Source organism: Solanum lycopersicum, chromosome 6, assembly GCF_036512215.1.
Source record: "Solanum lycopersicum chromosome 6, SLM_r2.1".
Taxonomy (NCBI): domain Eukaryota; kingdom Viridiplantae; phylum Streptophyta; class Magnoliopsida; order Solanales; family Solanaceae; genus Solanum; species Solanum lycopersicum.
In genome coordinates, this window is record NC_090805.1 from 41,601,592 (window position 1) to 41,617,346 (window position 15,755).

At 32.4% G+C, this 15,755-nt stretch overlaps 2 protein-coding genes across 14 annotated transcripts; both read left to right on the forward strand.

Annotated features, from left to right (window-relative positions):
- Positions 1-3,892: 3,892 nt before the first annotated feature.
- On the forward strand, positions 3,893-10,273 carry LOC101268769 (SAC3 family protein C). 2 transcript variants are annotated; one of them, XM_004241920.5, is made up of 9 exons: positions 3,893-4,290; positions 4,491-4,591; positions 6,465-6,686; positions 7,881-8,099; positions 8,226-8,311; positions 8,409-8,505; positions 8,874-8,966; positions 9,046-9,200; positions 9,884-10,273. In XM_004241920.5, exons 1-9 carry the CDS (start codon positions 4,029-4,031, stop codon positions 9,900-9,902), a joined length of 1,254 nt encoding a protein of 417 aa, XP_004241968.1. In that variant the 5' UTR covers positions 3,893-4,028; the 3' UTR covers positions 9,903-10,273. The 2 variants fall into 2 exon arrangements, with proteins under 2 accessions (XP_004241968.1, XP_010322875.1); XM_010324573.4 differs by having other exon boundaries at positions 3,907-4,290; positions 6,473-6,686; positions 7,881-8,311.
- Positions 10,274-10,392: 119 nt separating this feature from the next.
- LOC101268479 (uncharacterized) lies at positions 10,393-15,515 on the forward strand. 12 transcript variants are annotated; one of them, XM_026031541.2, is made up of 10 exons: positions 10,393-10,691; positions 10,912-11,007; positions 11,493-11,538; positions 11,649-11,700; positions 12,976-13,071; positions 13,559-13,612; positions 13,705-13,770; positions 14,368-14,446; positions 14,525-14,673; positions 15,207-15,515. In XM_026031541.2, the coding sequence occupies exons 1-9, from the start codon at positions 10,626-10,628 to the stop codon at positions 14,600-14,602; spliced, it is 633 nt and encodes a 210-aa protein (XP_025887326.1). In that variant the 5' UTR covers positions 10,393-10,625; the 3' UTR covers positions 14,603-14,673; positions 15,207-15,515. The 12 variants fall into 12 exon arrangements, with proteins under 12 accessions (XP_025887326.1, XP_025887331.1, XP_025887328.1 ...); XM_026031546.2 differs by having other exon boundaries at positions 15,210-15,515; XM_026031543.2 differs by having other exon boundaries at positions 14,525-14,658.
- Positions 15,516-15,755: the final 240 nt, after the last annotated feature.

Here is a 15,755-nt window from a genome sequence, read left to right on the forward strand (position 1 = left end):
CAAAAATAATTTTCGAATAAATTAGCTAAACACAAATTTTATATTATTTTCAAAACACTTTTCTGAAAAACTATTTCTAAAAAAATACTTTAAAAATTAAACAGATTTTATCATCAATCTCAAATATGCTCAGATAAGGTATTAAAATAGATAACATACTACAACTTTTAAAAACAAATATTTTAATTATTTATAATATATTTTTTATTAAATAGGATAAATTTTTATTATGTTTTTCTACTAAAAAAATGAAATTTGATTTATTTATACTGATCAACTGTATTGGCACGTGTGCCATATATATATACATGTAGTTACTCTTTCGATCATGAGGTAGTATTAAAGCTTAAGGCATTGATATGTTGTCGATTATATCTGTAAATCTTTAGAATTTTAACTTATATCAACTATAAAGAATATTTTATTAAAATATGATTGTTTATAGTAATTATTTTTCATTGGTGTATTGCTGATCACATCTGTAAGGGAGTTTGTATTTGACATTTAAGAACAATTACCAACCTTCATTCATTTTTTAAATCACATAAATGAATTGAGGATGAATCATCAAATTCTTTGACATGTAATTGTATACTTCAACGGATTCTGTTATATATATATATACCTATTGATTATTCTCAAAAATTAAATATGGTAGATGAAAATGAATGAATAAATTATAAAAATATAGAAATGATTTTTTAACAAAATCATAAAAAATTATATAAGGTCAAAGGAAACACGATCAAGAGAGAAATAAGATATTTTAAAATGCAAAGTATAATATGACTGAGTGATTTAACAACAGAAATTAATGAGTTTTTATAATATGAGAGAAAAAATGTCATTTGTATAAATTGAAATATCGCTCAACCATAAGACAACTACAAATTACTTTGATATTTCTCCACAGATAAGCCATTTTAAATATACAACTAATAACCATTTTTGGATTGTAAAATCTTAACAATTCAAACCAATCATTCTTTCAATCTCCCTTCGCTCCCCATCGTGAAACTATCCATTACACATCAACTCATTTGTTTCGCATGCTAAAAGACAATGAAATTCAGTGACCGCGACACAACGGAGTGATGTGATCACAATAATAGAGTTGATAATGTGATTTTCTTATTGAATTTGATTGATTTATAATTAAATGAAACTATGAATATGATGATTAATTTACAAGTAGATATTATGTTAATCTAAATTTAAATGGACAAGTAATAGCCCAATTAGGCAATTAATTATTTTATTATAATTGAAATGTATTTTTTTTAGTGTAATTGATTTATATATATATATATATATATATATATATATATATATATATATATATATATATATATATATATATATATAAAGATTAAAATCTTGATGTTCTTTTATTATAGGTATATATGTAAGTCAAAGTCAACAAAACTATATTATTAATTTGTCTACCATATAACACAAAATTAAACCAGAAAATACCAACCTATCGTGAATATCAATACGATAATAATATAATATTTTTTAAAAAAAATTTAAAATTAAAATTACCAGTCAAATATTATAAATCTAGTAGAATAAAATTAATAGAAGAAATTTAAGAGTTAAATGAAACATTATATTAGGGCCGTGCATTCGTTTTTCCAGTTTGATTTTATACTATTCGATTTTGAAGAAGTGTAATTTAATTCAAATTAAAATAAATTCGATTTGATTTGGTTTTTCTTTTTTTTTTTTGGTTTGGATTTTTTTGATTTGATTAATTGGTTATATGTCAATAATTAGAAACATAACAAAAATATTGCAATTTAAAATGTACTTTTAAATATAAATCACAAATAAAACATAAAACACACTAGTTAAAAGTATATCAATTATAGATGTCCAAACATAAGAAAATAAACTAAATACCTAAAAAAAAAAAGTGGTTAACTCCAACTTAACATATATATATAGATAATTCATTTTTTTCGGTTTTTCTTTTTCTAAAACTGAAACCAAACCAAAAAATCAAAAAAAAAATTATAAATTTAAAACTAAACCAAAAATCCAAAAAAACTAATCTAAATTAAAATTTTATTTTATTTAATTTTCAATTTAATCCACAAACAATGCACGCCCTGTATTATACTAGTAAAAATTTAAGGAATCCCATAGTGTAATTTAATAATTACACTCTGTCCCGATAAATTTAGTATTTACAAAAAATTCCTTAAATTTGTTGTGTCGTGATACTTTAGACTCTAGTGATACATGGTAAGTTTAAACTGTTGAGAAAAAATGGGGGGAAAAGGCTACATTTAATGTTGCTACTAAAACAGCTTAATTTACGGTAACAGATCATTAATCATCATAAATTCAGCACGTAATTGGATATTAATTTCAAATTTTGAAAATCAAAGATTATATCATCTATTTTGAATACATTTTTTATGAACAACCTGTTAAATTTCAAACTACAATAATTTTATTGTTGTTACTGTGGATTTTTCAAGATGAATACTTCAATTTTGATGAGACTCTGGAATTTGGGTGAACGAATTGCATTATGAAAGTTACAAAATCGACGAAATCGTTGTCAGAGATTCAATTTCATTTTCTAATCTCAAAGCAACAATTGCTCGGAGTTGGATATTGATGTATCAAGGAAAGAAATTGAAATTCGATAAACTGTAGAAGGTATTAGTTGTTTAGTTGATGTACTGATACATTGTGGTACATATCTAATACATATATCATCAAGCATGTATCAGTACATCAACTAAACAACTAATACCTTACTGATACATGATATCAGTTTTCAGAAAATTCATACTACATGAAAAAACATGTGATACATATCTACTACGTGTATCAGTGTATTGACTAAACATTATAACATGTGGTACATATCTAATACATGTATCAGTACATCGACTAAACACTATACACACTGATTCTATATGTATCATCAAGCACAGTTGATAACGAGTTATTAAACTTAGTGAATGATACATTATAACAATTTTCAGAACTTCATGATACATGATAATAATTTTCATGATTTTTTGATACATATTGGTTTCCTTAAAATTTTTACTAATTTCAACAACAGTTTTAAGTACCAAAATACTAACCCAAGACAATGTAGGCCTAACAATAATGTTTGCTGCTTCTTTTTTTTTTTGTTGTATTTTGACAACCTTTGTTTTTTATGTTTCGCCAGAGTCTTTGTTTGAATCCTTCTGAAGATTCATAGGATCATGCAAAGACTTTTTTCTATTTTCTTTCCAATTTTCATCGTCGGAATCATATATCCTTCTATTAATTAGCGGATTCATTACTATGATGTAATAGAACAATTAACAAAAACAAAAAAGGGAAGAAAAGAAGAACTAATGATGGATTAAAAAGAAAAAGATGCTGGGTTAAAACGATGATGGATTCAGAAGAAAAAGACGATGATGGATTAAGAAGAAAAAGAAGAAACTAATAAAATATGCTGGGTTAAGAAGAAGAAAGAAGATTATGGAGAAAGAAGAACTGAAAACGTGATAGAGTAAGAACTGAACGGGAGAGAAATTGTCCAAATTTTTGAAATTTCAAATATTTTGAATTTTGAAATTCAAAATTTCAACATTGGATGTTTTAATTAAAATTAATAATTTAAAATCCAAAAACTGATTTAAAAGGTTGAGTGTTTTAATGGAGAAAATTCAAAATCCAAAAACTGATTTAAAAGGTTGAGTGTTTTAATGGAGAAAAAATAGGCATTAAAATGGATAATTGTGTATTACAGGAGAGAGAATATTATGTAATTATAAACTTATACTAAAATTAAAAAAAAGAGAATTATGTAATATTTTAAAAAAGAAGGAAAAATTAGAGAATATAAAACTTATAATTGTGTATTTAAGTTATTTTTTCAGTAACTATTACTTGTGGACCAAATAAACATAGTCCAAATTGAAGGGGGAACTGAACCATTTTTATATTAGGACGGTGTTGCTCGTTCTTCTTTTTGCCGATCAGCCAGTGAAAGTAGACGCCGAGCCATGGCCGGAAGGAGTCAACCTCCGTACAGGCCAAGACCTAATTTTTCCTCTTCTTCTTCCAGATCCTACCACCCTTCTCAACCTTCCCGCAACTTTCAGTCCCACCACACCAAAAATTTCAATTCTTCTACGCCTAATGGTACCCCAATTCAGAACAACGCTTCCGACAACAAGACGAGCTCAAGCAATTGGGACAAAGTCATTGATGAAGATATTGACGACATTCAGAGTTTAGTTGGAACTTGCCCTTTCATGTGTCCTGGTACACCAATTCTCCTCTATTTTCCTTTATGGACTGCTTTTTTTAAAGTGCGCTAAAATGGAAGTAAACCAATAAATGCATAAACAATCAATTTGAAGTAAACTCTAGAAGGAGGTACTTCTACTGCCTTTAAATCCTGGAGCGTGTGAACCTGCAATATTAAATAAGTTTAGTGTTTTTTCTTTAAAAAAAAATTGCAGTTGAGGAGAGGGAGAAAAGAGAGAGGCTGCGAGACTTAGCTGTGTTTGAGAGGCTACATGGAAATCCTCGACAGTCATCACCAAGCCTTGCTGTTAAAAAGGTACTCCCTTTTTATTTGCTAGTCTATTTTTGACTTGACACAAAATTTAAGAAAATTAATAATTAACAGTTTGAATCTTGTGGTCTTTGATTAAAGATATGAAAAAATGTATCAAAATGTCATCTCATGGACTTGAACATGGAGTGTTGAAATTAAAAAGTTGCCAATAAAGTAAAGAGACATTTTCTTTAAAACAAATTGACAGAGAAAGTAATACAAAAAAATTTGAAATTAAATGAGTTGAGTAACATTTTGGTATGCTAGCACGTAGGATGAATATTTTGATTAGTTATTTCTTTACCCTGTTTGTTTGATCAACTGAATTCTAAGGATAACTAGTCTCAACTCCAGTTAATAGAAGAAGGTTTATGACCAGTGAATGATTTATGAATCTTCTGAATACTAAAATAGCCGTCGGGTACATAGATTCACGTAACTAACTCCAACTGGATTCGTATTGAGGTGTAGTTGATAGTTGATACTCTATTAATTTGTTTGATCAGCTAAACTGAACTTGCTTTATGTTTCACTTCACTAAACATTTCTAGTTCGAACCAGCTTGTCAAATATGTGGAAACAATCTAAATTGTAATAGCTCATCAAGCATTTCATATGGCCTTTTTGTGATCATCAATGTACAGTCATGGATAAAAAATAAAATGTTTTAATCTTCGCCGATAATACAGGTGATAAGTTGTGCTTGTGTTGCCATCTGGGACATAAAAGTTAACATTTAGTTTTGGACTGTCATATAACAGTTTTACGACGCTACAATGTATGAATACAATAATACACCTTGGCTAAAACTTTGTTAGACGGCAGACTAAGTGAGTCTCCAGTTTTGAGGTTCCGTAAAAGAGATGAGAAACAGCTGGATAATACGACAAATGTAAAGCAATTTAATATAAGGAAGTAGAAAAAAGTTGGTGACTTATCCGATACCAAACAATTTTCCCTACCATGCATTGACTACTTACTGCCAAATTTTTAGATATTAGTGCCAAATGGTTAATACCAACCAAGCCGAGCTCATTTTTCATCGTGGATAACAGAACATGCTTTTTCCCTGAGAGTTAGAAGGCCCTTCCTTATTAATTTTGGAGGTAGAAGGCCACCTGCTTCAACTTTCACATGTAAGAATTATTAACATTAGAGTCCGTAGCTAGAAGCATTAAATAGATACGCTACTCAATAATGTTAGAGAGGATAAAAGACCTAACAAAGTCACTTGGACAAAAGTATTTTGTGCAATAAGTTTCAAAACAAATTGGACTTATAACATTAATAAAATGCTGAGCTCTGAAGGGGTAAACAAATATAGATTGTTGAACATTCTCATTTTTATCATGTTAAAATATACCCCAGAGCAGTACTAAAGATTCCAAACAGTATTTCTTTTGCTTCGTGTGAAGACAATGGAATTTTATTTCAATGGTAAAAAAAGAATAGCATGTTCATATCTTAAAAAGTTCCCTATTTCCATTATAATGTACCAGTTCGTAAGTAACATGTTTCTTTCAAATAAAAAAGAAACCAAGATTCAATCCTATCGCAGCCAAATATTGCTGGAGTTCTATACATAATGAAGTCCATATACAAGTGAATTTTGTCCAGGCTAATTCACCCCCTTTTGTGTGTGTGGTTAAGGTTCAAACTTGATTTGATACATAATTAATACGTTTTTTTATTTACAGCATGTATGAGCAATATAAAATTAGTCAGTTTCTCTTCTACAATCTGTAGTTATATATCCAGTGTTAGTTGTCGCGAAAGTGATCTTAGATTCGGTCTACATTGCTTTTGATCTTTCCTAAATTTTATTCACAAATTCAGTCTTTGTTAAATGATGGTTTATTGAATTTCTCTTTGTTAGTTCTGTAGGACTATATCCGTGAAGACTCTGCAAGATTCTGATGTGAGGCCTCTCTCGGTGTTGGAAGATACTTTGAACTATCTGTGTAACTTGCTGGACTCTACCGAGCATCCATTTGAGGTGGTTCATGACTTCATCTTTGATAGGATGAGGTCCATTAGACAAGATCTAAGTATGCAAAATATCTCTTGCAGTCGAGTGGTCTCTATGTATGAGAGAATGGTATGCTTATTTATTCAAGTTATCTTATCCAAAAGAACTTGAATTAGAGCTGGAATGATATACATATATTTAGATGTATGAATCATGATATTGTTGCATCTGAACATCCTACGCTTCCTGAATTGCAATCTAGTTGCTCAAGTCTTCAGATCCAGTGGGAGTGAATATTTAACACTGAACCGATTGCAGAAAGCAAAAGAAAATTGATGCAGGAATTTGAGAAGCTTGTAAAATGAATTCAAAAGACGAATGGAATTGATAATAAGAAGTGGATATGCTGTTAGATGTGGATGGTGTATCCGCTACTATATACAATTCGTAAACTATTCATAGATGCAAAACGCTACCTTAACCTCTTGTCCGTGTTATCCTACTGCTATTTTCTTGCATACCGATTTCATCAGTTCCTTGTCTAATTTAGGGAACAAGAATTCTGTTGTAAATAGCTTTCGTAAGTATACACCTTTAAGGTGCTTTTGTTAATGATTTTCTTTACTTTTCCTTAAACAAAAGAAAAAAAAAGGGGGGGGGGGATTAACGAATATTACTGACTTGATTGTTCACATTACACAGTAGGGGCCCTTTATATCAGAATCCTCATCTAATACAACAAGGTAAGTGATTGCTATAGGGTAAGTATTTGTTCTCCTGCAGTGCAGATAGTATTTTAATATACTACAACATTAATTACTCTGCTTGTTCAGTTATTTTATACAATGAATCTAGACATATTGTAAATTTAGAAACATTTTACCATATAACAAACTTTTCTTGATCTAAGACATACTCCCTCTATTTCATTTTATGGGTCTTAGTTTAAGACTTCTGATTCTTGTGTCTTGAGCTAAAAGTATACGTAACATACCAAAAATATACTGACTCTTATAGTCTTAAACATGCCATTGCAACTGCAGTAGCTGATATACTTGTATCAAGGGTTACGATTCACGTAAGCATTAGGAGTTTTGGTAGAATTCTTTTGAGATGGATGTAACTTCATACCTCCTCTTTATTCGTATTACCCCCTTCTTTGTTGATCTTTTATTTGGCTGGTGTAATGAAGAGGAGGCTTCTTATATAGGAAACGTAGCAAAATTATTTAATTTAATGGATTCTAGGCTTAAAATGTTCAAGTGATCAGTTTGACTGCAGAAAGTTCAGAATTATGTAGCTTTAATATATTTTTTTCCACAGGTTAAATTCCATATAATTTCCCAGCATAAACTTAGAAGATGTAGCGGTTCAAATATTTCTTCGCTGTCATACCTCAACATGGAGCAGCTAACGAAGGCATTGGCGACTTTATTTAATCTTTATGAAGCAAATCGTACTACAGCGCCCATCTTCAAAAATGAAGCTGATTTTTTTTCCTTTTATGTGCTTCTCCACCTTGATTCCAAAACCCAAGGAACAGTTGCGTTTTTTTATATTATCGTTGTATTTATCAAAGATTGTGAGTTGCAGTTGAATATCAGGTGCTTACTCAGTGACCATTTTGTTTGTACAATTTCACTAAACATTGTACTTCTTGATTTGCAGGGGGAGACACTGTCTTTATGGTTTCGTCGCGTTCCTTCTCACATTATGAAGTCGACAGAAATGAATTTTGCTCGGAAGATCTTGAGGTAGATCAATGGCATTTTGAGTCAATTACCGTTGATAGTAGAATACATTTATTGTTGTACATGGGAAGGTCAACTTTTACTTCTTATTTTGTGGCAGATACTTTAAATTGGGCTTCTTCAAGAAATTTATTCATACAACAGAGTCCGAGGCATCGTACTTGCAGTATTGCATTATTGAACCTTCTATCAATGAGGTGAGTTCTTGTATAATAGCAAAAATTGCTCCTGTGGTATATGCTCTCTCTCATTTGCCTGACAAATATCTATTCAGCACTCCTTTCCGTCACTGTTGGAATATAATTGGGGTTTGATCCTTCTCCTACCATACGAGTCTGCTTCTTACTCGGAAGAAAACTGAAAACTGAGGCTGGTCTGTAATGGCAGACTTTAACTTATAGTGTGAAACATCCCTAGCTAATGCGAAACCAAATGCTCCATTTTTAGTGCTTTCACAAATATCTCTACTTTGTAAATATGATTCCTTTCTAACTTCTTTTATCGTTCTTTTTTTATTTTTTTGATAATTTGATTCCCCTTAATTTGTTCCATCTGCATTACTAAGGTTCGATCACTAGCTATTTCCTGTGTGAATCATGGAGGATACAAGCCTCAGCCTTTTCCCTTGGTGGCTCTTTCCAAACTCCTAATGATGAAGGTAAAATCCTAGTTTGACTAGCTGAAAAAGTTCAGCTCTTCACAATCTGGTTTGGCTGCTCTAATGTATGGTTATTCAGGAATGGGATGTAGCATCTTTCTGCAAAGACAGTGGCCTTCAAACCTCCGTTGACGAAGAAGGAAATAGCTGCTTGCCTACGAAGCAAACAACTCTTATCCATCCAAAGGGAGGGTTGCACAAGTATTATCCTCTGGAATCAGAACGGTTTGAGAGGTGAGTCCTTCAAGGTTCTTCATTCATCCCCCTACATAAACAATTGAACTCGTTGAATCGAAGCTGAAAGATCTTATAATTAAAAGAACATATGAAGGCTGGCTGTATGAGCTCTCAGTTACCACACCAAAGTATAATATGTGGAAATCCAAATAATTCCGTATACTAGCGTGAATGAACAGTAGATATAGAGCAATTCACCACTAAAGTCAACCATCATGTTGCTAAAAGAATTCTCGTCTATGTATGTAGATGGATGTATAATTAACTTTCTTCTGCTACCGACTAAAAAACTTAAAGATACTATTCACTCTTGTCCCAATTTGAGTGACACCTCTTTTCTTTTTTAGTCGTTCCTGAAAAGAAGACATCTTTGGCATTCAATGACAATTTAACTTTAAAATTCTCATTTTCCTTTTATGAGATGATCTATCACCAGATAAATTATTATGCTTATTTTAGACTACAAATTTCAGTAGTCTTCTTCTCATTCTTATACTCCGTGCCCAGTCAAATGCCAACACATAAAATTGGGATGGAGGGAGTAATTATTCAATTGCATTTTTACTCTATGTTGCCAAGGTTGAATGGTTGTATTACCCCTAACTTGTAGCTGAACATACAGTTCAGAGAACCCTATCATTGTGCAAACTTCCCCAGTTAAGTCAACCTTCTTGTTTCAGGTTTTCTGTTGAACTGTAAGAGCTTTGATGGTTCAAGAGATGAAGAATCTGTCTGAGATAATGCTGTTAAGCTGGTTGGAGTTTCAGGATTCAGCATAAGAAAACTGGAGGTCTAGATCAATTAGATGTTGCTGAATGCCAATTAGATATGTTTTAAAGTTTATATTATACGAACCGAAAATAAAAATAAAAATTTGTATTTTGCATATTTCTTGAATGTAATTGTAAATGTTTACCCTCCCTATTTCCTCTCCTCGCCAGGCATTATATCTACTTCATATCCATACAGATGGTAAAGAAGAAGAAAGTCTGTACCATTCTGTTTTCAAGTCTAATAAACATGATCACTCTCTAATTTGTGGTCTAATTAAATTAATTTTATTAATTAAAGTCTAAGTATTTATTATTTCAGTACTAGTATGCAAAGTAAAATTTCACATGCTCTTTATTTGCATATATAGTTCAAAAATACTTTTGGAGAGAGTGACAATAGTAATTTTATCAACGCTAACAGAATAGTTTTAATAACTGATCAAACACAAATGGTCTAAAACAAGAATTTATAAGTATGACGTCTAAAAAAGCTAGGGTATAAGCAGAAAGAAAAAAACCCATAAGCTTTCTGCAAATAGACATACAAGACTTGTGTAATTAAAAGCAGAGTGTTATCCCGTACAGTATTTTTCTGCAGAGAGTGACGATTTATGGTATTCTTTTTCTCCTTTTAGCTTCTGAATTGCTCATGTCTTCTCCTCTTATCGTTACACTCTCATCATCCCTTCGCTCTTCGTTACCTCTCCACCGCCATGTAAGCCCTTCTCCTGTCAATTCTTTTTCAATTTGCATTTCATATTTTCCGTTTAGAAAAATACAGTAAATTAACCGATTTTTTTGGTTAATTCTGCCAATGTGAGTTTGATAAAGCATAGTGTATCTTCAATTTGAACAAAAATATTGGAAATTTTGAATATTTTTTATGAAGACGTTGTTGATATATGATAATTTTTTGATTGATTTCATTTGTGAAGGCTAGCATTTCCAACGTGCTCTGCAGTCGTCATTTGTACCTGCGGCAAAAATCCAGGCATCTGCTTCGTCTCTGCTCTGTTAATAGTGATCATAATGTAATTTCCTCTTTTCTTTCCGCTACTACCTCCTTCGCAATTTAAGCGTCTTACTTTCCTTTTTGGTGCATGTGTCATAACAAGAATGTTAAGTTCAATTTTTAAGTTTTCTTTCATGAGTTGAATAGGTCTTTCATTCCTTAAACACCAATCACCTTTACAGCTAGAATTCCTCTATTTGGAATGATCGACCTCACAGCATTCGTGCCAAAACTTGTATGCTTCCTAAAAAGCAAATTATTCAGTAGCCGAAGGAAACATGCCAAAATGAAGCGGAGTGGACAAAGGGATTCATATAGCTTTGTTATTGGTTGTCATATCAGGGAATGCAAAAAAATAGTAGCTTTGAATAATCCTATTCAGAATATCAATGTCTTCCATTTTAATGTTTCCCCACTCTTATCCATATGAAGTCCCTACTGTAATATGTTCATGATGTGGTGATTTATCTCATAGCTAACCTCTCTACTGTTTCGCAAGGCAAGGTGTACGAGTCACCAGAATTTCAAAACAGTCCTCTAGATCAAAAAGGTATTATCCTAAAAAGTAAAATGTGTTTTTGATATCTTCCAAAACAGTGCTTATTTTTTCTTTTCTGTCAACCAAACCATGTAATTGGCTATACTTCCAAATACTGCTAGGTACTGCAGAAAAAGATGAAATTAGTCAAACAGAATCACCCACATCAAACACGTAAGTGCTACTTTTTGCATTGCTTTGACAGTGTCTGGAAATCCTGAGACAATTGAAATTGCTATCTTTGCATTTATGTTTGATGTTTCTGTATCTTTTGTTATTTGCTCAAGTTCAATATGTAAGAAAAAATGGTTTTTTTCTCAATCTATCTCTAGCTACAAAAGGACCATTTTGTTGGAAAACTCATAATTTCTGTAATTTTCTTAATTTATGTATGCTTCGCTTGTCGATTAGTTAGTGTTTGTGTAATATGTCTCTTTGTTAGAGCAGTGACAAGATGAGTAGTTACTTAAACGGAGCGAGTGTTCATAAGTTGAAGGAGTGCTATGCTGTTTAACAATGACTCCACCATGATGAGCTAATCATTTCTTATAGTGTTATAGGCACAATCTTCCTTCTATGTACTAAAATGCATTGTCTTAAGAATTTGTACCAGTTAACTACTTGTGAAATCGGAGAGATACGATAGAGGATCTCAGAAGCAGCAGAAATTTGGTGAAAGAATTATTTCAATATAGGGAAAAATTATAATTTGCTCCTATACTATCTGAAGTTGAGCTAATTTTCCCTTTGATTGACTTTTGGTTTAGTCATGCCCTTGCCATTAGCAAATCATTTCATATTTTCCCATTCCATTATTGGAGCTCCAGCTCAAAATGCATGGAGTCCACATGTCCAGATTCTTTGAGACAAAGATTTACCCTTAAAACTTTTGAATATGGTTCAAAATTTGCTTCACATTGGTGCTTTGTTAGAGGTAAGGGCCAAATTGAGACTTTTTCCTGACAACATGGATAATATTAGACCAAAAATTCAAATGGATGGGGAAGTTGCTCAATTTCAAATAGTATAAGGGAAAATTTGACCCCTTATATAAAATCTCCTCTGTTTTTGGATCGGATAACTGTTGGAGAAGTTTCTTCCTTCTCAATGAAGCATAGCAATGTGTTGGACAAGTATCAGAATATTGAAAAAGGAACCTGCAGGAGAATTTTATTTGTCCATAACTTCTTCTGGATTGTACTAATATTCTTTATCGCCTATTGAGTCGTGTTTTTAAACTAATGATAGGGGCCATATTTTCAAGTTCGATTAACATCTTATCAATTATTGGCATAAAATTTTGCTCTGGTCTTGATATACGTTTCTTATCTCTTCTGGAATGGAAGGATAAATGTGCTTTCACTTTACATCTTTGTTATGCTGAGCTGGTAATATCTGGTGGAACACCTAATGTTGAGATCTAACTTTTTCCCCTTGCTTGGATATCAGGGTTCTGACGAGACTGAGAAGATATGGTGTTGCAGGAGTATTATCATATGGACTACTTAATACTGCATACTACCTTACTACCTTTCTTATTGTGTGGTATGTCAAGTGATATGAATAACATGACCAATAGTTTTATTCCAATCTTTAATAGTATTATTGGCCAGCGATACACTATTTTCACCAGAATTCGCTTTATAGAAACTTATAAGCCTGAATGTGGAGATTCTTACCTACCCCCAGTTTTACCCTGTGAGAGAATTCATCTTTCAGTTCATAAGCAAACCTCCATAAATAGAATGAAAAGGATTTTCTTGTCGATGCTCAATGTGAACCAGTTTGTGTTCCAGAGGCAATAAGCCAAATAAGTATTAAGCGGTAGTTGATAACAGTAATATTACCAAGCGTCGGAGAAAATGTATACAATATTTTAATCCTATCTAAAGCAAGTCTCAAAATTTGTTGAAAGACCAGAATTACAACTACCTGTCAGACTATTTCAGACTGCATGATACAACTGCTCTGCTACAGAATAGCATATGGTTTATCCATCTTGTTGTCATCAGCTTTTTTGTTTTTTTCCTAGGTTTTATGTTGCTCCATCACCTGGAAGAATGGGTTACCTTGCTGCAGTTGAACGGTAACTGTAGCTTTATGGGTTCTTTTCCTTTCTGGTAGATTTAAGTTCTGTCTTCTTTGGAGAAAATTTTAGTTGTTCCACTTTATCTGCAGGTTTCTCAAAGTAATGGCCATGGTATGGGCTGGTAGCCAGGTTACAAAGATTGTCCGAGCAGGGGGGTAAGAATCTAATGCTGCACATGTTAACCACAGAGTAGAGTACTATGAATCTTCAAACCTTTCGTTTGGGACTTAAGTGTTAGAAGTGAACACACATATAAAACAAAGTGATGAAGGATAGACAGGAAAGAGGACTTTTGGCCTATGATGCTACAACTTAGATCAGCCGCTTAATACTGATACTTTGCATCTGATAAAAAAAATTACCAATAGAAGGACATCATAAGCATGATAAGTTCTGTCATGGGAGATATTTGACTTCTACAGATTATTTTGTATGAGAAACATTGGAATTATGAGCTGTGACCTGTGAGTCAATCCTTATCATCCCATATTTCTAGGAGTGAATAATTTGTTTTTGCATCATATACTTTGACATAGATTTGCATTTCTGGACATGCTAGGTTGTATACCCTCCTTCCATCCTTCTAGATTTCCCCCACCGAATGATGATAAAAGAGGAATTACTGATCATGTTTTCGATAGAATTAATCTGGCTGTATATTAATTAGCTCTGCTGAAACTTTTTAGCTCTTCCACATGGTATGTATGTTATCTTTGAGAATTTGAAATCTGGCAATGTTTCTGACTTTATAGGGCTTTAGCTCTCGCTCCTTTTGTGGACACAGGATTATCATGGTTTACAACCAAGATGAAGTTTAAATCACAAGGGAAAGTAAGTGAATTTGTGAGTTTTCTGGGATCATCAATGTAACAAGGTTTTTGCAATTCACCATGTGATCTTGTAATCCAGGCTTTCGCAGTTGTTGCCGGGTTTTGCTTTAGTTTGGCTTTTATGCTTTTTCTCATAGTTACATTACTCTGGGCGTGAAAATTTTCTGTTGTTCATCCCTCCACGTGGGAATCTATCGAGTTCTTCTGCTGAAGGTAATGCTTGTTCAGGTGAGCACAACTCTAATCACCATGTTTTCAGTTTTGCCATCGTCTCTTTTCATTATTGCGTTAAGGTAACTCGTAGGCTAATTTCTCTTGTATTTCATCTTCAGCCACAAAGTTATCACTTTCTACGCAAATTTTGTATGTGGTCTTGGAGGATCTGACAAAAAATGATGCATACCCTTCAGACTTTTTATCATGATGTAGTATTGATTATACATGTAATTCGTTCATTAGAATTTCTTGCATATGGTATTGTCTTGTACTGCCAAGCTTGTGTATCTTTGAAGTAGCCTTCGTCATGTAATCTGCAGGAGATGCAATCGAAACTCTCTTGCTGTTCGAGTAAATCAGCTTGTCAATGAGAAAACATTTCCCGTCTGAAATACTGAATTCATGCTTTGCAGTTTGGTAGTCATAATGTGCAAAGTGATAATATACTTATGTTTAAATGTTCATATGGATTGGTGATGATTATATTTATAGATTATCTTTTCTCTTTCTCTTATCTGTTTTCTATTAACTCTTTCCAAATGCAGTAGTGTAAGGAAAAGCAAAATGGAGATTCCTCTTCAACACAGCCCCTATTTCCTTTCCTGAATTCAAATTTCACTCACAAAGGCAAGTCTAACCAGGAAGCATTGAGTAGATATTTACCTTAGTATCTGCAAATCATTGTAGCACAGGGTAAATATTGACTTTTCAAAGTGTGTCTTTATGTGAATTCTTGAACTCAATCTTTAATTGCCTTCGAAGATGTTCTGTACAGTTGAATACAATTCCAATTTATGTGTGTAAAGAGGAGATTAATATATAGTTTTAAATGAAAAAAATTGAGGTTTCGGAGAGAGGCATGAAATTATGAGGTTTCGTAGGCTTTCACGGGCTGGAAGCGTTGAGAGTGTGGCCCTTCTCCGGATCTTGATTACGCTGTGCATCAAGCTGAATATGAATATTTGTTAATACGAGAGTATGCACTTGCCGAAATTTTAAAGTGAATGTATCAAACTATGATCCTTTAAGAGCAAATTTCAGAAAAGTCTCAACACACAAGACAACTGTTTTACTTGAACTAGTTTTAAAAATAT